Here is a 25,017-nt window from a genome sequence, read left to right on the forward strand (position 1 = left end):
CACAATTCAACAAGCAGTTATGAAGGATGAAGCGGACCCTCCAGTACCATACTTAGTTTAAAATTCACTCTTTTGAAGTATTTGCTCCTTGAGATTCAGTGAAATGAAGAGTCAGCAATAAACTCTCGCCCCCAAGGAATCAAATGGAGCCCTGGCACGTGGCAGACGGGCAGGAACCAAACTGCACGTTCGCCGTGAGGCCTTAGGATACAGAACACAGCGAACCGAACAGACGAACATTCTACACAGATCAGTTACCTGCTAACTCAGCCAATACCGAGCCACCTAAAGACAAGATACTAGTTTTTCCTTTGAAACCTGAGACATCAAGAGCCTTAAATCACACATGATCTATGTGGCTATGGACAGGGTAGTCAAATTTATTTCAAAACAAAAGCTCTGTTGTTCTGCATCAGATGCAGAAGGAAAAGAATACTTAGGGGCGTGGCTAAGTCACCAGTGTGCATAACAGTGAGGGATGCCTCAAAGAAGCCTTTTTTTTTTTTCAACTTTAAAACCTGAACTATAACATACCCATGCAGTAATATTTTTTCAGTGCTACTAATTGAAAAAAATTAAAGCCTGCACTGGAAATTTACAGTATGGCAGAATTTAGTTTCTCTTACCTTTGACCCTAATAACGTAATGTACAGATTTTATGCGAGGGTCTGTGTTAAAAATCTAAACATTTCCACAAGATTTGAAACATCACCGGAAATCTGAATTTAGAGGAAACAAAACTGGATAAAAGTACAATGCCCGTGACAGCCAACATTATGTAACTGGGCTGTATGAGGTCGTTTAGAAGGCAAGCGTTAAAAAGATAGGTGCGGAGTTTGTTTTCTTAAAATTACCCCCAAAGTTGATGCGCTGATTTGAACATAAGTACACTCAGATACTACAGCAAGGGGAAACACTGCAAAAAAGTTCATCTATTTACAGAAGAGTGATTTAAAGACATTATGGTTTTCTTTACAAACAGATGTAAGAACAGGAATTGTCCACTTTTTAAAAACTCTACATTTCAACCCTCCACTATTAGACTCCACCGAACTGCCTGGAGCAAATGCAGCCCCCCACCCCTCCCCCCATTTGATTCTCCAAATAAATTTTTCATCATTTCTTCATCACCTGTGGTCCAGGCTCTCAAAGTCTCTGGGCACAAGTCAGAGGAGGTCAGATTTTTGACCCGCCGTTAAAAATAAACCCCACCGAAACGAGAGCTGCCCGCCCCACGCCCCGGCCCCACCGAGAGCCCCTCCCTGGGCGGTTCAGTCGTCACTATCGGACAGCGTCTCGTACTGTGCGGAGAGCAGCGGGGCTGGCTCCCGCTCCCACATCCTGTTCTGTTGGTGCGGGGCCGCTTGGTTCACGGAAGAGGGGGCGCATGCGATCGGTGTTGGTGGCGTACTGCTGAGCATCCGCATAGTCAGAGGGTTATATGGAAACTGAGTTGAGCCTGACGAAAGAAAAAGTGTTTTCACTGTCATGAGCACAGCTGCTGTCCCACACAACTTCACAGGACGGAGGAAGACGCGACTGTTCTACTGGAATGGTCTTGTGGCACCAAGAGCGGGATGAAACCATGTGCAAGGGCCGAGGTTTCACGACACAGTGTAGCCTATGATGAGGCCCCCAGCAGTGAGAATCTAGAAAGGATGCGTGACCCGAGTACAAGCACCAGCTTAGTGTTGCTGAGCCCGGACATGAAAGAAAGCTCGGGGTTGAGTTGTGTGTGAAGTCTAGAACGGGTGTTTCTGTGGAGAATCCCAAGTAGAACTACTGCATTTTAAGCCCTAAGAGTCTGCCCCAAGAACTACCGGACTCTTAGAGCTAAAGGCAGGAGAACAGTGCTCTGAGGACGAAGGTCTGGGGGCGGCGGGACGCGGGCCATACGCTGGAGCTCACCAGGTACCAGATCTGGAAGAGGGGTATGTGACTCTAACAAGGGCACTTCTACCTTCGGCCACTACCCTGACTGTTCCATTGTCCCTGGAAAGCCTTTTACAGCTTAAGAAACTCTAAAAATCGAAAACGTACCATTTTATCAAGTCATTAGTTTCACGAATTAATTGCTTCCCTAAGAGTGATAGGAGAACAATCATTGGTGTAGGTGAGAAGTTCTCAAACTAGTACACACTTTGCATGTGATGTGAGAATTTCGTCAAGCAGAGGCCTTCAGTTATGCTGATAAAATATCCACATGAAATTTATATACTCATAAATTAAGGGGGAGAGCACATTTCAGACTTTTTCCACTGACGTGTATTTCACTTCTAAAAAAAGATGGCTTGTGATTCTGTGAAACCCTCAAATCTACACCATATACCCCAGTTTTATTTTTTAAACAACAAAAAAAAGTAAAGTCTGTTCCCTTTCAGGACTACCATTATTGTGGTTATTAGGTTTGAAAAAAAAGCTTACCAGCAAGCACAAAATGGGAAACATTAATATCCTAGGATACTGTTTTCATCAGTCTGTGTAAACATAGCCTACGAGAGAGAGAGGATGGCTTCTCACACTATTCCCCTTTCTTACTTTGATTTCTCAGTACTTCCCTAAGAACCTTCTCTAAGAATGTCTATATGAGAGGCTCCAGGCGGCGCGTGGCAGTGGCCCCCTGCACCCAGGTGTGGTTCAGGGAGGAACTGAAAGGCCGGACTCCCTAGCCCTGCGCTCTTCCTCTGGTTCCTGGTAATCACACCTTGCATTCTTTAAATTTTTAAGATTCTATGCATTCAGTTTCTGTTCTGAAAAGTGGAGCCTACTGACAGAGTGGTGAGGTTACCAAAGTTTCCGATTTTACAAGAAGTACTGACCAAGGCTCGGATAAGGATCACCTGAAGACTCCTTTTCTAGCAGTAAGTTCCTCACCTGTTGAAGAGGGCCTGTCTTCCCAGGCCCACCCTGGCGTCTGCCTGTGGTAATCCCCTTCTGAATGTACAGAGGAGACGGAAGAGGGCCTCTCAGTTCCTAAGTAGCCTTGCCCAGGGATAGGAGATTTAGATTTCCTGCTGTTTGACTTGCTGATCAGCTTTGGTTTGCAAACTCCTCCTAAAAGTGAAATAAATTAACTATTGACACAGAGTAATTATGTTCTCAACTTAAAAACCTACCAAAATGCTGATGATTACATAATGCTAAGAGAAAGAAGCAGAATGGTAGGTAGCATGAAGAATCCAGATCCTAGTACCCCATGAAGTTAAAAAAGTAATATTGAAAAGCCAGAATTTTCTTGTAGCAACTAAAGCCAAAAGGGTATGTCCTCGTGCCATAAACTTAAAAACATGTAATCCAGGAAACAAAATTTCTGGAATGTCATTTCTTTCCTGGCCTCAGAGCACAGAAGCAGCTAAGGAAATTAAAGCAAGTTGACAAAAGTCGTAAATCCTCACTACCTCCTCGCCCACCAGTTTAGAGAGAAGCCAGGAGTTCATACAACCCCAAGGAAATCTTATGTCAAAAGAAAAAAAAAAAAAATGGAACAGAAGCCCCTTCGTGGCACTGCTGCAGCCCAGCAGAAGCTTGGCAAGCGCTGCTGGCCCTTTCTGTGTCAGGCTCTGTTTCTAGAAGTTCACAGGAGTGGGATGCCCCTCTCTAGAACAAAACATTAAAAAGATCTCCCGAGAGATCAGAGCCCAGGTGAGCAGCGGTTTCCTTAGCCCCAGCAGAACAGCTTTACCCCGAGTCCGGCGGCGGACAGAAGAAGGTGGGGAGAACGCCTTCTACAGAACCCCTGAACTATCTGCAAAGAGAACAGCACGAGTCCTTGATGGTAAGGAAGAGAATACCCTAGGATGAGGGGGAAAGGTGCTTCGTGGACGAATAGAAACTTCAAACCGTATGAAGCCAGTTTACAAAAGGAGCTCAAAGTACAGACGGTAACCAAAAAGGATGAGGTGAAAAGCTCGGGGAACAAAATACGGCAGGGGTCAGAGCCCCAAGGGAAGATGGGATACGGTAACAGCAACAGGAAGAGACCGAGAGGACTACAGAGGACGGGGACTAGCCAGCAAAAATGTCATTGTGTCTCTGAGACGGAAAGCCCAGTGAAAGAAAACAGTTCCATGAGCATAGACACCAACCCGCAGATGCAGAGCGCCTCGCTACGATCAGGAAGACCTGGCACAGGACGAACACTCCCGGGTGAGTTACTGATCAACACTGAGGAGAAGAGGCCTCTTCAGGCAGATAAACTGTCGCCTGCTAAACAGGCGGCCATCCGACCTGACTGCTACACAACTGACGCCCAGGAAGAAATGCAATCGTGCCTGCGGGATGTTCCGAGGAAAGTGCCATGCTGTCATTTCAGATATAAAGGCAGCAAGAAGACATTTCTGAGTGTGAACAGCCTGCGAGTACAACACCCTCCACGAGGAAAAGGGCCGTGAGAACCAGAGCAGAGGCCCCAGCAGGAGGGTGACACAACCAGAACCACAATGTCACGGCCTTCAAGGGCACGCACACTTGAATCCGTACGAGTCAGGACCTAAGAGCAGGAGGTGGGGGGAAGACCACGCTCCTCTGTCAGAGCAGGACGTGAATCCATACTGTCCTAAAATTCATGTATGTAGGTTAAAAAAAAAAACCCAAAAACCAACACCTCTGATCTCTTTGATCTTCTTAACCTTAGTGAGATACTTTGCTTGATGATAACAGGGGGGGAAAAAAACCCTAAACTAGAAAATACTTCGGACCTGCAGGGAAATTTTTAAGCACAAGAGATATTAGTTCTCAGAAGATTAAGAAAAAAGTGTTTAAAGGAAGTTTACAGTTGCTGTTTTCTGTGTGCTTGCTTCTACCAGGATGTGTGAATGATCTCATTCTAATGTCTATCCTTTTATGTGTCTATACAGAGACACTTCTAGAATGATGCTTCTCAGAAAAGAATACTAGCTTTTTCTGGATGATGTGATCTGAAGGTTTTTTTTCCTTACTCTTTATTCTATGGCTTAAAATTCTTTTATGCTGAGCCTATCACTATTATTTTTTTATTGAAAAGCAGAATGTGAAACTGCATTTGTGTTACAATTAAAATGTGTCCGACCCAGATAAGGATTAGATACAAACAAAAATAATACCCAGCACTGAATAGTGACGTTCTGTGTAAAAATTTCCGTCCTTTGAAAGTTTCTGTTCATGTTACTAAAAGGTCTGAGCAGGATTTAAAAACAAACAAACAAACTTTTTGTAAGTAACTAAGACCCTGAGAGGTGACATCTTTTAGTGAAGCATTACAACTTGGCTTTTTCTTGGGAAAGGCAGCAGAAGAGCACAAAAGTGAAAACTTTACCTGAATGAGGCGACGGGTCCCCTTCCTCTCTCCGTGTCTCACCACCGGTCACAACGGAGGTGTTAGCGCCGCCAGGCACCACGCCCACAGGCTGGGACATGACAACTCCGTGCTCCTCCGCTTTGTCATCAAAGCTTCCCATGAGAGCCTTCCTGATAATGTCTTCCAGACCAAGATTACTGGCGGGATCAGCGAAAGAATGACCTCTAGAGCTAACCGAGCCTGAAAGAGACAAGCACCACATTTTCTGCTTACTTCTGAAAGGCAGACCAAGAAACAGAAAGGAACAGCCCCCACAGAGGCTGTCGGCCCATGGAACACACAGCATGTGGCCTAAAGCACCACTGAGGGCCCACGCAAGGGCCACTTCTGTCCACCGATAAGGACTCGAGGGTATTTTTTTCTCTGTGCTGAATGAATCAGTCCCTCACTTTTATTAAAGTTACGATTCAACAGTTTTCTTCCTCTTTTCAGCTCCCTAGTTTCTACACTGTTCTTTAATGGTTTTGAGTCTCTGTTCATTTCTCTTTCCAGCAAGTATTTATTGAATCTCAACTCCCTTTTTATTGCTGCTATGTCCTCCCTGGCTGACTGACACAATTTTCTCCCCTTTTGCATCCGGGAGCAGCAGCCCAGTGTGCCGCGGGGACCCAGTCTGAATTTGCTGGCAGCGCACACACGCTGCGCTGGGACGCTTACCTGAGGCAGTCACCGCTGGCAGATTAAAGATCTCAGTTCCCGGCTGAGCGGCTGCTGTATTTAAACAAACGTTCAAGTTAGCGGAGGCAGGATAACCATACACGCTGAAAGAGAGACAGTCTCAAAACCCTCCAGTGAAATTCACCTTTTTATTTTCCATGATCTCAACCTGGTTTTTCACCAGTTAAGTGAAAATAAAGTGAAAGAAATAATTATTTTTTTAAAAAAGGAACTCTGGCAATAAAAATCTGGATGAGGTAGGAAGATGAGAACAGGAGCGATCTCCCCAGGAGCGGGAAAGAGACGCTGTGCTGCTGGAGAAACAACAAGAGGTGGCGGCCAGTTTGTTGGGGAACAGACCTGGGCCTACGCTGACCCTGGCCAATGGCAGCCGGCCTCAGACCCCGGAGGGAAGAGCACGGCAATGACCGTGGGTTTCCCGACTGTGGGTCACTGCGGACTACTCTCACGCTCCCGGGATGACGCAGAGACTCCCGCTAAGCCTGCCATCTGTCTGTCACTGGCACAGTCTTACGCCAGGCAGACAGCCTGGGAATTACGTATAAAGCACAGAAACGGGAGGAATCTCAGAACACAAACGGTGTTTTCATCCCAACCTCCGACTTGATGCTGAGAAGCCGAGAGAAGAGTGTGGGGAGCAAGTGGGCAGCGAAACAGGAGGTCCCAGCGAAGGATGTGGCGTTGGGGACGCATCTGCAGCAGGAGGGACCCTTCCCTGGAGAGGAGACCAGGCTCTGGAGAAGGGCTTGGTACATGCGCCCCGTAACTAACTTTCTTGATCAGGGAAGCTTTACACTGGCAACAGGAGGAGGAGAGAAATCTCCAGGAAGAACTTACAAAATAAGGACCGTCTCCCTATTTATGGGTCAGCTGACACTTACAAAGTGACAGATACAGCCTCGCTGTCCTCATAGAGGTTTGTGGAATAGGGCTCATTCATTCATTCGACAAATATTTATTGAACAGTTATGTAGTTGAATCATAATAAAAATCACCTTCCTACTGATCAGAATGGTCAGATAAAGACAATTTCGCATTTTTCAGCCAACGAGAATACAAAGGTCCTGCGCTTAAAATGCACTCCGTCCTTGACCTCTGGAGCTCACAGTTCAGTGTGGTTCTTCCTGAGGCCATCAGGACAGAATCTCGGGGAGCCTCAGTAACAGTGCTAGAGTCCTGAGGCCTGCATTCCAGGGACTGTGGCAGATACCAGAGTGTGAGCACCCCTGGTTTAAAGAGATGGGCCAGCTTGTGAGAGAACATGGTAACTGTTCAGAAATGAGCAAGGAAGAGTGGCATGTGCGAGCTGTTTGGGGGGCAGGCTTGACAGGAAGAGGAAGGGGGACGAGGCCCAGAGAGTGACAGCGGAGCCACGGTGGAGGTGAGTGTGGCAGGGGAGGAGGGGCAACAGGCTTCTCTGTATGGAGAGGGAGAATGTTAACTCAGTGTTACACATTTCAGAAGCCAGATATTCGAGAAGACGTGAAGCCTGTAAAGGTATGTTAAGTAAAACTTAGTAGAAAAAGTTGACGTCCAGCTAGGAGTTTGGGAGCTCTCAGCACACAGTTTAAACTCCCAGAGTGGATGACATGAATCAGGGATTTTATCGCATGGGCACAACACTAGGCAAACCAGCACCCAAGGGCCAGGCAAAGCAAGACTGAGCTGCTGAAGAAACATAACACATGGCCAGAGAAGTAGAGGAAAAACACGGGAGAACAGCAAGAGAAGAGAATATTTCTGAAAGAGGGAAATGGCTCATGGGAGGTCAACTAAAGTAAGTTTTAAAGCATTAACGGTTTTTGAAGAATAAAGTCACTGATGTTCTCAGCGGGCACGCTGAATTGAGAGACAGACTTGAAACAAAGTGGTCTTGGCTGCTGATGGCTTGGATTTCTCAGTCCTATTTCCTGAGGACGACTGAGTGTGCCCTGGGGCCTTAACTGTCCCTTTCCACAATGGAAAACAGTTCTGGCAATCAAAACAACCCTCCAGCAATTTTGTTAGTACTTGCCTTAAGACGTTCACCAATTTTATCTTGTGTTAAAGTGAGGTACTTGTTTCATTACACATTTTCAGAGTAGAGACCATCTGTCATTCTACAAGCATGCAGCACGGGACCCGGGCTCAATAAATAACCACCGAATGAATGAATGAACAAGAGAGCTACTGCCTGAAGACAATGGAAAACAAGACAAAACTAGAACGTAGGCTGCTTCAAGTCACGGGGCATTTTCCTGTCAAGAATGTTTTTCCCCACCAAAATGGCAAGACCAAGACTGGAGAGAATGAGGGCAAACGACACGAAGGGGGCACGATTCTAGACTCTACGTCTCCGTGCTCAGCCAGACTCCTCTCCGGGGTCTGAGAGAACCTAAGGGTGAGCGCACCAGATTGTTGGTGACATTTGAGGCGCTGTAAATAACAGATGAAACCAGTCACGAGACAGAAAAATGTCATAATTTTTTTAAACAGGATCATCCGTAAGACTGAGAGCAATGCCGGCCAGTATCCAAAAATGGTTCTTTTTTACATGATTTGTTGCCCCTTCAAAAGAGAAAGTTTATAAACAATAACTGACACTGGGCTCATCCCTTTTTCTCTCTGACGTTCAACCTTTATTGATCACAAAGGGTCAGATCGAGACGCGCATCCACCTGGCAGTTTGGGGTTCACAGCCCGCAGCTGCTTGTGACAGGGTCAGGAGACAAGCGGTCGCAGAGGACAGAAACAAGGCAGACTGTGGACTACCCGGATCCACCAGCTCTCGCTGCATCACGGGATATACTTGACGAAGAAAGGGCGAAGTGGGACCGAGCGAGTGAGTGCTGAGGAAGAGAGCACGAGGAAGCTTCCAGTGAATGCGCACGTATCGCCCCAGAGGGAAGGTCTGCATGGCACAGAGCTCGATCCTACGGAGGCTCTACCAGCGATGCGGGTGGCGACGCTGTAGGTATAGAACCCCTAGAAGCCAGCGAGCACACCGGAAGCGTGGAGCCGGCACGCACAGTAGCGCGCAGGGCTGTTGTGAGGATGGAATGAGTTTATACGTGCTTACAAGTGCCAAGAGTTGTCTCTCTCTCTCTGAATCTACAGCTGTTTGCTACCATTATGATTCATGGCAGATTGATCATGTTTGCGGATGAATGCTGAATGACTGAACTGAGATCCAGAAAGACCGTGCTAGGGTAGAAAAAGTAGCCACGCAGCACGAGCACAGACTGCGTTGGCCTGTACTTGGAGCTAGTAACGTCACAAAGGTACAGCAAGGGAAAGGTCTGGGTCAAGAGCAACACACTGAAAGAGACCTTGTATTTACACTGGTATTAAGTGCACAATAACCTCACTATGTACTGGTTGCCAAAAACGCTAATACAGTCTTAAGACTCCCTTAATATTAAGTGATGCATTGGGGGGAGATCATACCACACTACTCACAACCTACTGAAAGGCAGAGCTAAATAAAGTGGTTTTTTGTGGAGGGCATTTGAGATGGGAGCCAGCATGGGATGAACAGCAGATGAAACGGGATGTTTCCAGAGATAAGAGTTGAAGGACATGACTTGTCTTCAAATGGTGGAGGACCGGTCATGTAGAGAAGGCCCGAATGGATAAAACTAAGACCAGTGGGTAAACTGCGAAGAGCTGATCCAGCCCCACAGAAGAAAAGTTTCCCAGGCCCCACACTTGTTCAGAGAGAAAATGGGCAGCTTCAGAAAGCAGCAAGTTCTCGCTCTCTAGCAGGCAATCTTCATGCACGGGCAGACATCTGAGAAGAAACTTTAAGCTCAAATGTGGTTGGACAAACGCCTATAAGAGCCTGCAAACTCAAGGACTGCATGAGAGGCAACACCGGAGAGATCATTATCAATGCAGGTTTTATTTTGGGATTCATGAAAGAAATCCCACTTACCCATATCAGAGTCACCTCCACCAGAGGAGTTCAACTTACGAAAAATCTCCTGCTTCTTTGATTTAACCATGGGTGACGTGTTTTCAAGCTTGGTGAAGAACGAAGGCAAGTAGCTTATACTCCCCGGTGAGCGGGAATCATTCCTGTGGGGACACAGTCATGTCTATTATTCTGTTTCGTCATGTGCCCCTAACCCTGGGGACTCCCATAGAGTATTTGGGAAAACTACCACTTCCCCATCTCGTGTTTGTGGTGACAACCCTACATCGTATTTCAGAACACAAACAAATACTAGCACTCGCAAAAAATCAGGACAGGAATGGAGATAATCGAGGACAGAGATTCTTAACAAAGACCGAATAAGCAGCAAATGATGTTAACAGGAAAACTTAGAAACAGCCCACCCCGCTGCCATCTGCCTAACCACAGACACGGGTATATTTACAGCCGCCACACAGGCCGAGGACTGTCCTATTAGCCGAACTACTCTGAAGTACAATAAATTAAAACTAATGGCACTACTTGCCTATAAAATAGCAAGAGCTCATATCTAAGCAATCAAACCTTGTGGACTTCAACAGAAGAGCTACAGTGCAGAAATAAAACTGCCTCCATCAGAATCATTTCAAGCCTCCCACCAGATGAGCTGAGCTTCATGTAAAAAACTGCACAATCCATTCACAGCTTCCTGTACTAACACATTTTAAACAAGCAAGTTTCCTTTAACAGCTCAAGACCACCAGTGGTCTAGCTAGAGCCACAGATGATAGCCAAGAACTGTGGAAGGCTGGTGATAACCTAATCTGGTCATGTGGATTCATTCAAACTTAAGAATCCCTACTATATGTCAAGAGAGACAAAAACGTGAAAGAAAAATAAGATGTGGCCCTGTCCTCAAAAAACTCACAAACTTAAGGGAAAACATGTAAACACGTAATTAAATTTAACATAATCCCCTTTCCAAAAATGGATTTTTCTTCATTTCACTGAAAGGTACCAACATCTATTTGCCCGGCCGTGAATATGTACGATACATAAATAACCCAGAATACATTGTAAGAAATGCACTAGCTGTGCAGTGAGGCCTTGGTTTAGAGCTGGACCCCATTTATCTGACCACGGGCAAATCCTGGATTCTCCGCACAGAACATCGCGGGTGCCGTACACTAAGGAAACCACACGCGCGGGGACTGAAAGGCGTTCTGGGGACAGGAAGCAGCTGGTAGTGGACAAAGAGAAGAGAGGAAGGGTGGTGTGGCAGAAATGAGACGTGGCAAGAACCTTCTCACAGAGGAACTCAAATGCCAACCTAAATGACTTGGAGCTTGAGTCCATGAGTTTTGGACAAAGCACTCTAGGGGAAGTGGACTGGGTCGGAGCCAAATCAAAGGCAGCTAATGCAGAGAGGAATAAAAATCTAAATTCACAGGGGTCGGGTAAGAAACAGATAAGAAAACATGTGAGGCAGTTACTTCCATGTACAGCCCACAGAGTGGCTGGATCAATGGGTGACCACATGGACAAAAAAGTTTTTTTTAAAGAACAGATCTAGAAAGGCTTAATTTCAAGAAGAAATCATTAAAGTATCACTGTTTCATTAAAATCCACTAGCACTAGGGGCACCTGGGTGGCTCGGTCGTTAAGCATCTGCCTTCTGCTCAGGTCATGATCCCAGGGTCCTGGGATCGAGCCCCACATCAGGCTCCCTGCTCAGCGGGAAGCCTGCTTCTCCCTCTCCCCCTCCCCCTGCTTGTGTTCCCTCTCTCGCTGTGTCTGTCAAATAAATAAAATCTTTAAAAATAAAATAAAATAAAATCCACTAGCATTAGATCACAAGGAAAACAGAGGCTACAGGATCCTTCCAGACTCCTATGGTAACATACAAGCAGAGGGAGAAGAGGCACTGACTTAAGGAAAACCGGAAGCACATCACACACTCATGCTCACACACTCACTCATACATACACACTTACACACTCGCTCACACTCTCTCTCGGGAGCTGCCGTCCGGGACGCACAGCTGGCTGCTCACCTCTGTTCTGCGGGCTCCGCTCCTCTCTGAGACAGTAGCAGCATGCTGTCCTGTTTCTCATGCACAACTGGGACCTGGGGCGGGGAAATGGGCTCGTAGGACTCGGAAGGGACGTGACTCCTCTCTGGGGATTTTCCAGGCCTAATATTGTAACACAGAAAGCATTAGAGTATGCTCCTAGGGCCCAGTACAAATTACCTGAAACAGAAACTGGTTCACTCATTACTTACTCAAGAGAAGGAATAAAAGTTGCTAGTTTATAATCAGAAAAAAATCGCCTCAGGTTTTCACTATATGCCTGGTTACCAAAAAGTCTGTTGCCACTGCTTTATTTGCGCACGCATGCCAAGCACCCAGGACAGGCAGTGCTCCGCCGGGAGGTCAAGGCCACTGTGTGTTTCAGCACCACACCCCGCCATCCTGCCCTTGGCCGGCTACTCCGGCGAGCCCTCCAGGCTTTCATTGCTTACCAGGTCTTTCCCCATGAAGTTAAGAAAGGACTGGAGTACCAAACTGAACCCTGAGCCTGCCAGACAGGCTCAAGTTACACCCTTGTAGGGCTCTGCAATTTAATGGTCTTCCTCTGGTTACCATGTTGGTAAGTACAGTGTGAGAGAAACATAGTGTTTAGACCAAAACAAGTTTTTGGCTTAGTGATTACACATTTAAGAGCCACCTGTGACCTTTGAGTATAAATGGATGTATGCCCTGTCACCTACTTTCCCAATCAACCCCATCCAATTTTTACAGGTGGCCATTTTTGACCATTTTTCTTTGAGTTCTTTGGTGGTTACCTCTAAAACTCTAAAAAATCTTATACTTTTCTTGATTTATCAAACTTGAAACAGTATCTATCACCTCCCTTCAATGGAAAGACTTGACTTTTGAATAGACATTAAAAAGAGATCATACCAATTGCCCAGACAGTGAACATTCCAAGAACATAGAGGGAAAAACCCTCATTTGTATCTCCCAAGGAATGAAGGTAAATAAATTTTAGGTGTTAAGTAATGAATCCCCTATCTGGGGGGGGGGGGGGGGGAATCTGTGGAGAATAACAGTAAAACAACATTGTTTTACTGTTGGGAAATGTACATAGAGTTTGAAATAAAAACCATACCTTCCCCTGGATTTGTCCACAAGATTTTCTGGAGAGACCCTTGACCCTGGTCTTTGATGGTGGACAGACTGAGACTGGGATTCTGGGCTATAACGATTTGATGTTTTAGTCCTCACAGGTGTGGACACCAAAGCAGATGGTGAGTTTTGGAATGTAGAAGTGGGAGGCTGCTGGGGAGGCTGTGAGGAAACTTGATTTCTAGCAAAATCTTGTGTGATAATTTGCTGTGAATGAAAAAAGAAGGACTTGGTTAAACCCGTTGAGTACTTGCCAAAAAATGTAGCATAAAAAACCTGGACATCTTTTTTGTGATTCTCTCTCTGTGAAATGTGCCTTCTGCGTTGATCAAAAGAAGAAAAATTAACAGAATAACTTACACAGATGTGATCAGCAAGTGTGATCAGGCGGTGGGTCCTAGGCACCTGCCCCACGCCGTCGGCCTGTGAGGAGGCGGGCAGTTGCTGTTGTGGAGACAGTGGTTCCTGCTGGGGTCGGTAGTGATGTAATGGCCCTTCGTACTGTCTGCTGGCTTCACCTAACGGAGGACAGACGGATGTCTTACTCGGGGATGCCCCGGCCTTTCACTCATCATCAAAGATTGAACACAACTCAGGGGCACATGCGAGGGACGTGATACCTGTCTCTAAGCAGGATTTATTATCTTAATTTCGAAAGGAAAAACACTGGCTGGCTGACAGAAATCAGGACTAGTATAGAATGAACTGTGAAAGCACAAGCGGGCAAACGAAATATCAATGATTTCCTGTATCATTAAATGTAAACAAAGGAGTGATCAATAAAAGCTTAAAACCAACTTTCCATCAGTGCAGCTTTAAATGTCTCTAAAGCAGACTCCTATAAGATTACTCTAAAACCAAACCAAACCAGTTCGTTCTTAACACGGTCCAGACAGATGGTCAGAAGCAAATGCCAGGTGCAGATATGAAAACAGGTCAACCTGGTGGCTAAAAAATACATACTTTCTGCTTGATTTGCCTTCACCACCTCTGGCTGATAGGCCTGCAGTTTCTCCTGGGGCGGCGCAGGTGAACTAGCAGGGCTGATCACCTCAATAGCATCGCCGGGTGCTTCATACCGATGAGAAGATACTTTAAGAAAAGTAAAGAATCTGATTTTAAAACTAATCCTGTGAGAAGTTTCAAAAGTCCAAATTCTTCAAACCTATTCACATATTTTTGTTTTTTATTCTCAGAAACGTTCGATGATAAAAACGAACCAGCTCAATGCACTGGTATCAGTGGTCCGCAAGGGCTTCCTCAGGCTCCTAGTCTCTGTAGGGAACAGGGTTTTATGAAATTGTGTGGCTTCTAGGACCTTGAGGTGAGGCAGGCTAGGGAACAGATCTGCGGCGAACACCACCACCAGGAAGGACACTTCTCAGAGGAGGCTGAGCAAATCAGAGAGTAGATCTCCACAGTTCACCGTTTCCAATGATTAAAATTCTGAGGGACTCTTAGAAAAACTTTCAGGCTACATGGCTGCTTCATTATCATGATTTTAAAGCTACTGATGAAGTAACATTATATAATAATTTTCACAAATCACTGGATTACTGCAGACAAAAAGTATTACTCCAAATGATTTCTCAGCACTGTTACACTGAAAATACACAGAAATGGTAGGGAATGTCTGAAAAGAAGAAAATTCACCCCCCTGGGAAAGGATGCCCACATCAGAGAAGGCCCCTCTAAGCGCAAGTTCCCAGGAAAACTGACAGAGGGTTGATGCAATGGGGGTGGGTGGGGTGGGGTGGGGGGGTGGGCAGCCGCTGTTCACAGTCCCGCCGTGGCCTCAGAGCAAGGCGACAGACACATGGAACCTCCTGGTCTGGAACCTTCTGACTCTAGAGTGCACTCTGCATCTACAGGCTGCAGAATCTGAGAAAACTGTCCGAGGCCCAAAGGGTCCATGTACGACTGGCTGGATCAACAAGTGTGATCGGTCAGTGGGCCCTGGACACAGGTATAGAAGCTCGGAATAAGCTCTATTACAGGCTCCCACCGAGATCCTCCAGGACCCAACGAACAGCCCTTTCTTCCTACCCCTTCACCAGGCCATGCAAGTTGCAATTAGCTGGGTTCTGGTACACTCAGGACAGAAACCTGGTGATTGGGATGGAAATGATCTTTCGGGAACTAAAATTAACTATTTTCGAAGTAATTTAGACTACTTGGTGACTTTGGTATCCACAGGAATTCATCACTGTTTATGTTCCCAGCGCCCTAAATCTGGTCACCACATCCAATATACAGTCACTGGAAAGTCTGAGGCTAAACTGTGTTCACCTTCAGGGGGAGAGGGGCTCTGAAGGGAAAAACTGAAAACCACACTGAGTAACAGTAAATAGCCTGTGGACTCCACGCAAGTCATTTACCCAGTGATAAAAAAAATAACCCCACTCAGAAAAGACGAGAAACCTATTTTCAGACCTTCTGAAGGTCAGACTCCTAGAGCACAGTCTGGTTTGTGATGCCAATTGAAAGGGAGTGCTAGCCAGTGACTAGAGCCGTGCACCCCAGCGGCCAATAAGCCACAGGCTGGAGGGGTTACCAGGTGTGCTGGTGACCTCCCTCCAGGCCTGCTCCTGCAACGACAGATCCTCCTCAGCTAGCAAGTTTTCTGCATGCGTTATATCTATTTTGCAGATGTTCATACTCCCAGGCGAACAGAAGTTTTCTGTCTACACAGCAGACTACCAATCTGCCCCCTTCTTTCCAGAAAGCTCAGCCATGGGGTAGATATTTACCGAAACAGATTATAAGTAGGCACGGGGGGTAAAAAGAATTACACATTGCACGCTGAAGCATAAGAACTTTTCAACTCTCCTCAATTTCATTAACAAAAACAACAGAGAGATGCCCACGTATGGTTAAATTACTTCAAGGATTAGCAGATGGTTGCTTAAATACCCGATTCTTCCTTCCAGAATTCCATACAGAATTTAGGCAGTCGTTAAAAATAAATTTGAAGTAACTCTTCCAGCATTTTACTGTAGATTTGTGAACTCTTATGGATTCAACAGGGTACATGTCAAAATGACTACCCAGACTTGATCAAAATCCAGCTTGCAACGAGAGAGGGCAAACCTGTGGTCACCAGAGGGGAGCTGGGGGAAATCGGTGACGGGGATGAAGGGTACACTTATCATGACGTGCACCGAGTCATGTACAGAAGTACTGAATCACCATGTTACACACCTGAAGCCCCTAACACTCTACGTTAACTATACTGGAATTAAAATAGAATTTAAAAACAGTTTAAAAAAAAATTAACGTATGAAAACAATTTTAGAAAATGAGCACAGAATAGGAGCATATGCATAAAGAAGGAATAAAAGTGACCAATACATATATGAAAAAAAATTTTTAAAGATCCAGCTTGTAAAAAAAGGGTAATGTAGATACCAATGACCAGTAATTCAGTGGTCTTGCTTTTTAAAAATTTGTGTTAGAAAAAAGATGTAAGAGACTTTGGGGTATCAACCTCAATACTGAACTTCATCCTAGAAAATGCTTCTTAAGAGGCCTTGGTAGCCTCTCTGACCTTTCAGATGCCCAAAAATGATCACGAGCTCTGCCCTATCTACTTTCCAATTTTACCTCTATAAGGGACACGGTGGTTTCCATGGAAAATACTTTGACAGGCATACTTAAGAAACTCTGAAATTTAAATAATCATGACAAACAGAAGAGACATTTTTGCACTACTAACCCACAGAACCTTTCCATTACATTTACTCTCAGATCAGGATTTTCTTTATATCATATTGTTCTGCTTTACCTAAAGAATAAAGTAATTCTTTACTCAGATATCACATTGCAAAACTCAGATTGAGATACATACAGCTACTAGAAGAGTCTGAACTTTGAGAGCCACGTTCCCTTGCATCCTTGTCCGAGGCAATTTGCCGGGTGATGATCACGTCTATGAAGTTAGCTGCAGTAATGGTAGTCTTCCCTCGGGTCCTTAGCTCTTCCTCATATCTGGATTTTGGAGGAGGCCCTTTATCTTTCCCAGCCTCAGAATAAACTACTGAAGAATGAGGCTGGGGCTTGCCACTTGGAAAGGCTGCAGAAGTGTACAGACACTGAACAGATCTCTTCTCCACCTCCAGGGGTTTCTGCTCTAGCTGCTGCTGTTCACTAACTGCTGCTGACCTGCTTCTCAAATTTTCTTCTAACCTGGAAGCTTCATGCTTACTCTCTTTGGTTTTGGAAACCTCCATCTGGGGGGCAGAGGCTGCGGCGTCCACAAGGGCAGCCAGGGCGTCTGCAGCGGTGCTGTAGCGGGAGGCCGGCAGGCCCTGGCTTATCGACGGGCCCCCAGCGGGCAGCGGCCTGCAAACGAAAGCAAACCACACACGAGTCCGTGAAGGGCGGGCTCCACCGGGGACGTGCCAGGGTGGCGGGAGGACAAGCGGCAACAACGAAGCGTACATCCCCAAACCATCGCGGTCACACATTTGCAAGTGTGCGGTATGTGCCAGAGACTGCCGCTTTCGGTCAAAATGCGCACAAGGGACTCACATGATTCGGAGCTGAGCACTTGGATCCAAAGGTGTGATTACACTGGTTCCATTGGTTCCTTGGAACACGCTGGGTCTCTGCTGCAACATGGTCTCCTGGGCTCTTACTGAAGGGGACGGGGAGCGGACGTATCCATGACTGCCCGGTCGGCCCGGCTGTTCCGAGCCTGCGAAGGCCAAAAACAAAAAAGAAGAAGAAAAGACAAGCCATAAGGAAGAAGCCAGAGACAGCAACATTCAGGGCTTGTTCATTTCCTAATATTCCTAAACAGAAAAAAGGTAAGAAACCGGATACCCTGCTTTTTGGCCTTTCTAGAAGTATGTTCTCTAAGAGCTTCTCAATGAAGATGTAATAAAACCATACCAGTAACTCGCAACAAAAACATCAACTATCAGTTGCTGTCACTTCCGTTTATGTGACAAGTTTCTACCTTGATTCAGAGAGAAACAAAAGTAACACCAACACTGACGTAGGGTTGACCCTTTAACAACAGGGGTTTGAAGAGCATGGCTCCACCTACACATGGATTTTCGGTGTGAAAACTACAGCAGATGTAGACAGATTTTCCTTACGATTTTCTCATTTTTTTTTCTAGCTGACTTTACTATAAGAATACAGTACGGGATACACAGAAGATACAAAATATGTGTCAGCTGTTTCTGTTACCTGTAAGGCTTCTGGTCAATAGGAAGCTGTCAGCAGCTAAGTTCTGGGGAGTCAAAGTTACGGCTGGATTTTCTAGTGCGTGGCGGGGGGGAGGTCAGCACCCCTAACCCCCAAGTTGTGCAAGAGTCAGCTGTCCTCACACAAATCAGACAAGTTCATCTCTCAGATTTTTCCTCAGACCCTGGTGTGCTGATCATTTCCATTCGGTGCAGCCGTCTAAGTACCGTGATGGACACGGCACACCGCCACCAGCCTGCGGTCTGAGCAGCTTCGTCCTGCCACAGCTCTCCCTGCTCTGCTCCGCCTCTGCCCTGCCCAGCGAAGGGCTCCTCTCAGCGAGCTCTCTTTGGACACGTCACTCACGCTGCCCTCCCCCAAGACTCAGTGCCACGAACAGCCTCCCCAACCGCTGAGATGGTTTTGTTCACTGACCTCAGCTCTCCCGTAACACAGCCACGGCTTGGACTTGGTCAGCACCACTCACTGCGAAGATCTCAAACTCATTCTCTAATCCCTCTCTTCTCTGCCGCCTCTGTCCTTTGGCCTCAGAAGAGCGGGCCGCTTCCGCATACGCCCCTGCTCCCACAGCACGGACCACCTAGCGCAAGCTTCTCAGCCATTTTCCCCCTTCCCACCACACAACAGCTGATATAAGCATTTCTAGACTCCTAGAATAGAGGCACTGCTATTTAAGTTTTTGTACCCCCGCAAAGACTATCCCTGTTTACACTGCCGCTGACCATGTGCGAGAGTCCATGTTTCTTTGGACACGGCAACACAGAATATTTATCAACTTTTTAAATGTTTGATGGAGGAAAATGGTATTATATCATCTTGAATTTGCATGTTATTCATTAATGTGATCATGAGCATTTAAAAAAAATATAGTTCCTACCCTAAGGATATAATGTATGGTGATTAATATAACATCATAAAATAAAATTTAAAAAAAACTCAAAAAAATATATAGTTCCTACCCAAGTTATGCTTTAATTAAATCAATGGCCATGTTATTATGCAGTCAACATATAATCAGTATTAGGCTGCTACCTCACAACTCACTAAAGCATTTCCTGTGGTCACTTAGTGATTTTTTACTATATACAGACAGTAGGTTACAGCTCAATATCTTTGGGCTTTGCAACCACTGATTCATTCAACATAAATCCTGGGTCGAATACGAAGACCAGCCTTGGGCCCCTGCTCTATTACTGCCACCACTCTGATGTCGAGGTCTGTCCCCCATGAGCACGAGTGTGACAGCCTGCCTGCCTCGCACCCTTCGGTTCTGTACCCACCTCTCTGACCCAGTCTCTGGTCCCCTCTGCCTGCACCTCTAACACCCCTGCCAGGACCGCCTACGGACCGCCCCATCCCTCCCCATACACCGGCCGCTGGGAAATTTCACCCCATCCAGAGTCATGACCCTTGCAGGGGACTCCTAGGTCCCTGTGTGCAGCCTGTCTTTTCTCCTAAGGGCCAGATCTGTCTGTCCGTCAACATGGACACGGGAAGCACTTTTCTCTTACTGACAGAACAGAACGCAAAATGACAAATCTACCACGGGTCAGAACAAATGTTCCAGAGATGCTTCAAAGTACGTCCGACGGTGAAACTCCCTTCCTCCCTCTCTCCTTTCCCTAATCCTGCTCTGTCTTCCGTGCAGAGCTGGCTTGTTTCTCGCGCCCCTCCCCCCACGCCCCCCACCACTGAGCTACTGCCCAGTCCTCTATGCACGGTGACAGCGTTCTTCCCGGCCCTGCCCGGCCACATGGCCTCGCTGTGGCTCCTGGCACCAGCCCACGCCCCCTCCAGGGTTCTAACCCGCCTCCAGGCCCTCCTCCTGCCGCAGGGCAGCACCTGTCATTCCCAGGGTCACCGGCCTTCTCCTTGTACGGCCGTCTTCCTCAAACGCCAGCCCCACAGCACATCGCATCTTCGTGACCGGGAGCCTTTGCTCGGGCTTTCAGCCTCACTGAGCTCTGCGCCCAGGATCTTCAGGCCCAATGGTAGCCAACTGCTGGGGCCAAATCAAAATGATGCCTTCCTGGTGAAAACCTCAGCTTCCTGTTCAGAGTTCGCATACTGCACTTTCACCTGCGCTTCACTTAAGGCCTGAGATTACTTTCTGTCTCCTGATTCCTGCGTTTAAGATCAGCTCAGCAGCCCCCTCAACAGGAAGCCCGATGCCCTGTTGTACCGATTACCAAGGAGAGTCCACGGCACGAACAACAGCACGCTGCTCACCTGGCCGAAGGTAGAGGTCTGAGGACGCGGCCGCGGCGATCCGCTCCCGCTCCTTCTCCCGCTCCCGCTCCCGCTCAGCACTCGCAGCCGCTGCAAGGTGCGTCGAGTGTCCTGTAAGACACGGAAATCTGCAACTTAAAGACAAGAACATCAACCCGCCGGGTACAAACAACTTTTAAATTTTTAAGTGACTGAAAATTTTTCAAAACACTCCCAACTTGAGATGTAGAGTCTTGGATGACAAGTGACACCTAACACAAGCTTTTGGGATATTTCTGGCGTATCTGGTGACAGATGGCATAGAAGAACTGTTACTAAATATTAAGTGAAAAACAGCAGAGCAGGGGCGGCTGGGGGGCTCAGTTCGGCTGAGTATCCTACTCTTGATTTTAGCTCAGGGCGGTGGGCTCGAGCCCTGTGTCAGGCTCCACCCTCAGCAGGTTCTCTCCCTCTCCCTCTGCTCACTCTCTCTCTCTCAAATAAATCTTTAAAAAAAAAAAAAAAAAACCAACAGACAGATGGGGGGAAAGCCCAAAACGCCTTCAAAGGCTATGCTGTCAACACTCAGGCACGCTGGTCATAGCAGAGCGGGGCATGACTGGTCTCTCACCTGGAGACACAGACGCAGAGTTGTATGGCCTGGGCGGGAAAGTAATCTGTGTGCCAGGAATATAAGTGATTCTGTCCATGGGAGGCGTACTCGTGCCCCCGGGATGAGGCACTAAAATCGCTGGAGGCATGTTGGTCAGGTCAATGATTCCTGGTTGCAAGGCAAAGACAATAAAATGATGTTAAATGTCAGTTTCTCTAAAGATACAGAACTGTACGTGGCTTTTTAAAATCCTTTCTCTCTGTAACTCAATGATACTTTGTATACAGTATAAATAAAAATGGTTAAGATCATCATGACTTTGTAAGACCTTCTTTAAATCTACACAAGGCTATGAAATCCTGCGCCCCACACGAGTCACCTGAAAGCGTGGACAGGTTACCAAGAGAGAGCAAACCGGTAAGACAGTGACTTCAGATAGTTCAGCTATGTCAGTGTTCACCAAAACACCCCATCTTGATGCATCACTTTACCTCCGAGGGCTAAAAGCTACAGAGGCAAGGACAGGGCTGCCTTTTCTTCCATTCCATCGTTCACTCAGCAAATACTCACTGACACTCGGTACACCTAACCCATCCTAGGAAACCCGAACGCCAAGACACGCACCCCTTGTGGCTGGGTACGGGAGGCCCAGCTGCTGCTCCCGTGGGGAGAGGCCTCTGGCCACATCCGGGCGCAGATTCACTTGCATCTGCTGTGAGGTAATGTAATCATTGAGGATTGTCTGTCTGGTGTTCTCCATTGCATAAAGCTGGTACTGACTGGGGTACGCTGGGGTTGGGGAGAGCTGTCTCTGAAACAGGTAAGCAGCAGCTGCTGGTGGCGAGAACGAGAGAAAGGCATTTAGTTCAGTCCAGGGGAAATTCATTCACTAAACGCCACCCACAGAAAGAGGTGAGGCTCCTGCTGTTGAGCTACTATGCGCATGCGGCTTTAGTGTGGGTGGGAGGTTACAGGGAGTGAAGGAGATGCATGTCAGACCCTGACACATCGGTGATATGAATACACACACTCTCATGTCAGATGTAACGGAAAAGGGGGGAGAAACTAGACACAGTGGGAGTATGAACGTTTTCACTGGTAGAACAGGAGCTAAGAAACTTCTCAAGCAGTTGCACTTCCGATCTTTGCCACGTAACTTAATTATAATTTCACCTAAGTCTCCAAGGGCTGCGTTTGAAAATCAAATTATTTTTGTAGTACTGACCATTCAACACAACCAAACGGAAATACACGTGAACACACTTTGTGACAAATAACCGCTTTCCTGGGGCTGAAAATGATTAGTCTATAAGCATTTAATTAATGCATGTGTTCAGAGCAGAGATGAGCAAACTTATTCTGTAAAAGGCCAGATGGTAAATATCTTCCGCTTTGTGGACCATATGGTCTGCTTCACCTACTCAACTCTGCCATTGTACCATGAAAGCTGCCGCAGACACAACACCCACAAACATGTGCCTGTGTTCTACTAAAACTTTATTTACACAAATAGGCAGCAGCAGGATTTGGCCCCCTGGCCATAGTTTGACAACCTGGGTTACAGCATGACATGAGTTGCTAGGAAGGGGTAGGTATGTATGGTAAAAAGGAGAAGGTAACGTCTCTCTGCTCAAAACATTTAAATTCAGCTCAAGCTCAAAAATAACAAGCATATAAAACTGCTATAAAATGAAGGACTATGAGAAGCACTACATTAAAATATACACATTCAATTTTGCCTGAAAACTTGAGTGAACTATTTTAAATATATATGTTTTCCCTAGAAAAATAAATGACAAGTTTTCTGGAATGTTTTCTTCACCTTTCTTCATCCAGAACTCCCAGCAGGGTGAGTCTGTCAGTGGACTCTGTGGGAACTTCTGCCTCAGTTTTGGGAGACAGTCCCTGAAGAACTATGTGTAGACTCCTCTGAAACCTAACGTTCTCCAGTGACCAACAATTTGATGCCATTGATATGACCTCCAAAAGATAAAATATTTTCCACAGGTACCTTGCTTCCATAATGTAAACAACCCTTAGAAATCTTGGCATATCTCCTCCCTAAGGACCATGGTAAAACACGGGTGTCCTGTGTCCGAATTTCAACTTGAAGGATGTAACAAACAAGCCAGTTAGGCCGGAGAAGAGGTATGAGCAGAAAACACCCATCTGAGTAGGGCTCAGTGGGCAAGAGGAACAGGGACGAAGATGGGGGGGACAGGGGGAAGCTGGCGCATGGATGGGTCAAGTCACCACCGATGTGCTGACAGGACTCCTTTCCCCTTGCAGAGCCCACTGCCCCGTGCCCACTGCAGACTGCTCTCCAGAAAACCTACAGACTCCTGCACCTCCAACAAGTATGTCTACCCACAGTCAGAGGGGTCTGTCTGTTCAAAAGTTCCCTCCAGTTGTACCTGCTACTGTAATTATGTAACTTAACAAAGTAATCTGGAGGCTGTTGAGAAAAGAACGAAAAGAATGATTTCTCTGGAAACTAAGTTGACTGCTTTGGAAAGACTCAATATAGAAGTTGAATCAGGTAGGACGAGACAATTTTGAAAGACTGAGAAAAGAAATCTGGAAGGATTCTGTATTTAAATTGCTTTGAAGTGGCTTTAAATTCTAGCTTCACTTAAAAAAGGAAACCTGGAATGAAACGTGAGTTTCACTTATGTAACAAAGACAAGGGAGAGATTTCATCAGTAGACCCTGACTTTACATCAGAACACTGATAAAATGAATACTGACACTGTAAGTTTGAATGTTTAACCTATTTTTTTTTCCTCAGTTCTGTAAGGGTGCTGGTAATATTTTGTTTCTTGATTCAGAATTGGTAACATGGGGGTGTGCAGTGTGTGAGAATTCAATGAGCGGCACGCTAATGATATATGTAACAGTCTGCATATTATACTTTAATAAAAAAAGAGAGTTTGGAAGGTCATACAGGTATATTATTTCTTTGCCATAAATCATCACTACCCCCTGTGCTTACCAGGATCCAGAGCCCTGTGAAACGGCATGGCTGGATCCAAATGTGTGGGAAGATGGCTCCGATAAACCTCTCCTGTGGTGCTGCCCCTATGGTGGGGATCAAAAGGGCTGTGGCTTACTACAGGGTCCACCCCAGGTACTGGAGACTTCGCTGGTATACTTTCCCTCTGGGTAGGGGTCAGGGTCGATTTTCTTTCATGATTAGTAGACTTGCTAGAGGAAATCGTAACTGGAGAAAAAAAAAAAAAGCCAACACCACAACTTCTTAAGAAAACTTGGGCAGTAAGATTATACAGCTGACCCTTGAACAACACAGGGTTTAGGGGCGTCGACCCTCCACACAGTCAAAACTCCATGCTTAACTTTTGACTCGCCCAAAGCTAATAGCCTACTATTGACCAGGAAGGCTTACTGAGAACATAAACAGCCAATTAGCACATATTTTGTATGTTATATGTATTATATCCTATATTCTTACAATAAAGTAAGCTAGAGACAAAATGTTAAGAAAATTTTAAGAGGGGGACACCTGGGTGGCTCAGCTGGTTGAGCATCCGACTCTTGATTTTAGCTCAGGTCATGATCTCAGGGTTGTGAGATCGAGCCCTGCGCTGGGCTCTGCACTCAGTGAGGAGTCGGCTTATCTCTTTCTCTCCCTCTGTCCCTTCCCCCACTCATGTGCACATGCTCCCTCCCTCTCTCTAAAAACAATAAAACTTAAAAAAAAATGTAAGAGAAAAATACATTTATAGCACTGTACTGTATTTATTTAAAAAAAAAATCCACATTAACTGGACCTGCACAGTTCAAACCAGTGTTGTTCAAGGGTCAACTGTATTTATCCATTTCTCACCCAACCAAATACAGACTGTATTTATATTTTTATCTGCTTCCAC

The 25,017-nt window shown here is 46.2% G+C and overlaps 1 protein-coding gene across 19 annotated transcripts in view; it reads right to left on the reverse strand.

Annotated features, from left to right (window-relative positions):
* The window catches only part of NCOR1 (nuclear receptor corepressor 1), a 152,422-nt gene that overhangs the window by 1,521 nt on the left and 125,884 nt on the right, over nucleotides 1-25,017 (reverse strand). For 12 of the 19 annotated variants that reach the window (XM_028089468.2, XM_028089480.1, XM_088027950.1 and 9 more), the window contains 15 exons: nucleotides 24,123-24,350; nucleotides 21,755-21,964; nucleotides 21,149-21,298; nucleotides 20,539-20,649; nucleotides 17,626-17,791; nucleotides 16,943-17,436; nucleotides 14,059-14,187; nucleotides 13,456-13,613; nucleotides 13,079-13,302; nucleotides 11,959-12,099; nucleotides 9,927-10,069; nucleotides 5,993-6,046; nucleotides 5,294-5,515; nucleotides 2,875-3,054; nucleotides 1,250-1,459 (listed from right to left, as the gene is read on the reverse strand). In XM_028089468.2, coding sequence (XP_027945269.1) covers nucleotides 1,272-1,459; nucleotides 2,875-3,054; nucleotides 5,294-5,515; nucleotides 5,993-6,046; nucleotides 9,927-10,069; nucleotides 11,959-12,099; nucleotides 13,079-13,302; nucleotides 13,456-13,613; nucleotides 14,059-14,187; nucleotides 16,943-17,436; nucleotides 17,626-17,791; nucleotides 20,539-20,649; nucleotides 21,149-21,298; nucleotides 21,755-21,964; nucleotides 24,123-24,350 — 2,798 coding nt within the window. In that variant the 3' untranslated portion in view covers nucleotides 1,250-1,271. The remainder of the gene's footprint in view (nucleotides 1-1,249; nucleotides 1,460-2,874; nucleotides 3,055-5,293; nucleotides 5,516-5,992; nucleotides 6,047-9,926; nucleotides 10,070-11,958; nucleotides 12,100-13,078; nucleotides 13,303-13,455; nucleotides 13,614-14,058; nucleotides 14,188-16,942; nucleotides 17,437-17,625; nucleotides 17,792-20,538; nucleotides 20,650-21,148; nucleotides 21,299-21,754; nucleotides 21,965-24,122; nucleotides 24,351-25,017) is intronic. The other 7 variants (XM_028089479.1, XM_028089469.1, XM_028089482.1 and 4 more) reach the window with 5 other exon arrangements.

Source organism: Eumetopias jubatus, unplaced genomic scaffold (genome assembly GCF_037043125.1).
Source record: "Eumetopias jubatus isolate StellerSeaLion01/CBP00866 unplaced genomic scaffold, mEumJub1_p1.0 scaffold_10, whole genome shotgun sequence".
NCBI classification, from domain to species: Eukaryota; Metazoa; Chordata; class Mammalia; order Carnivora; family Otariidae; genus Eumetopias; species Eumetopias jubatus.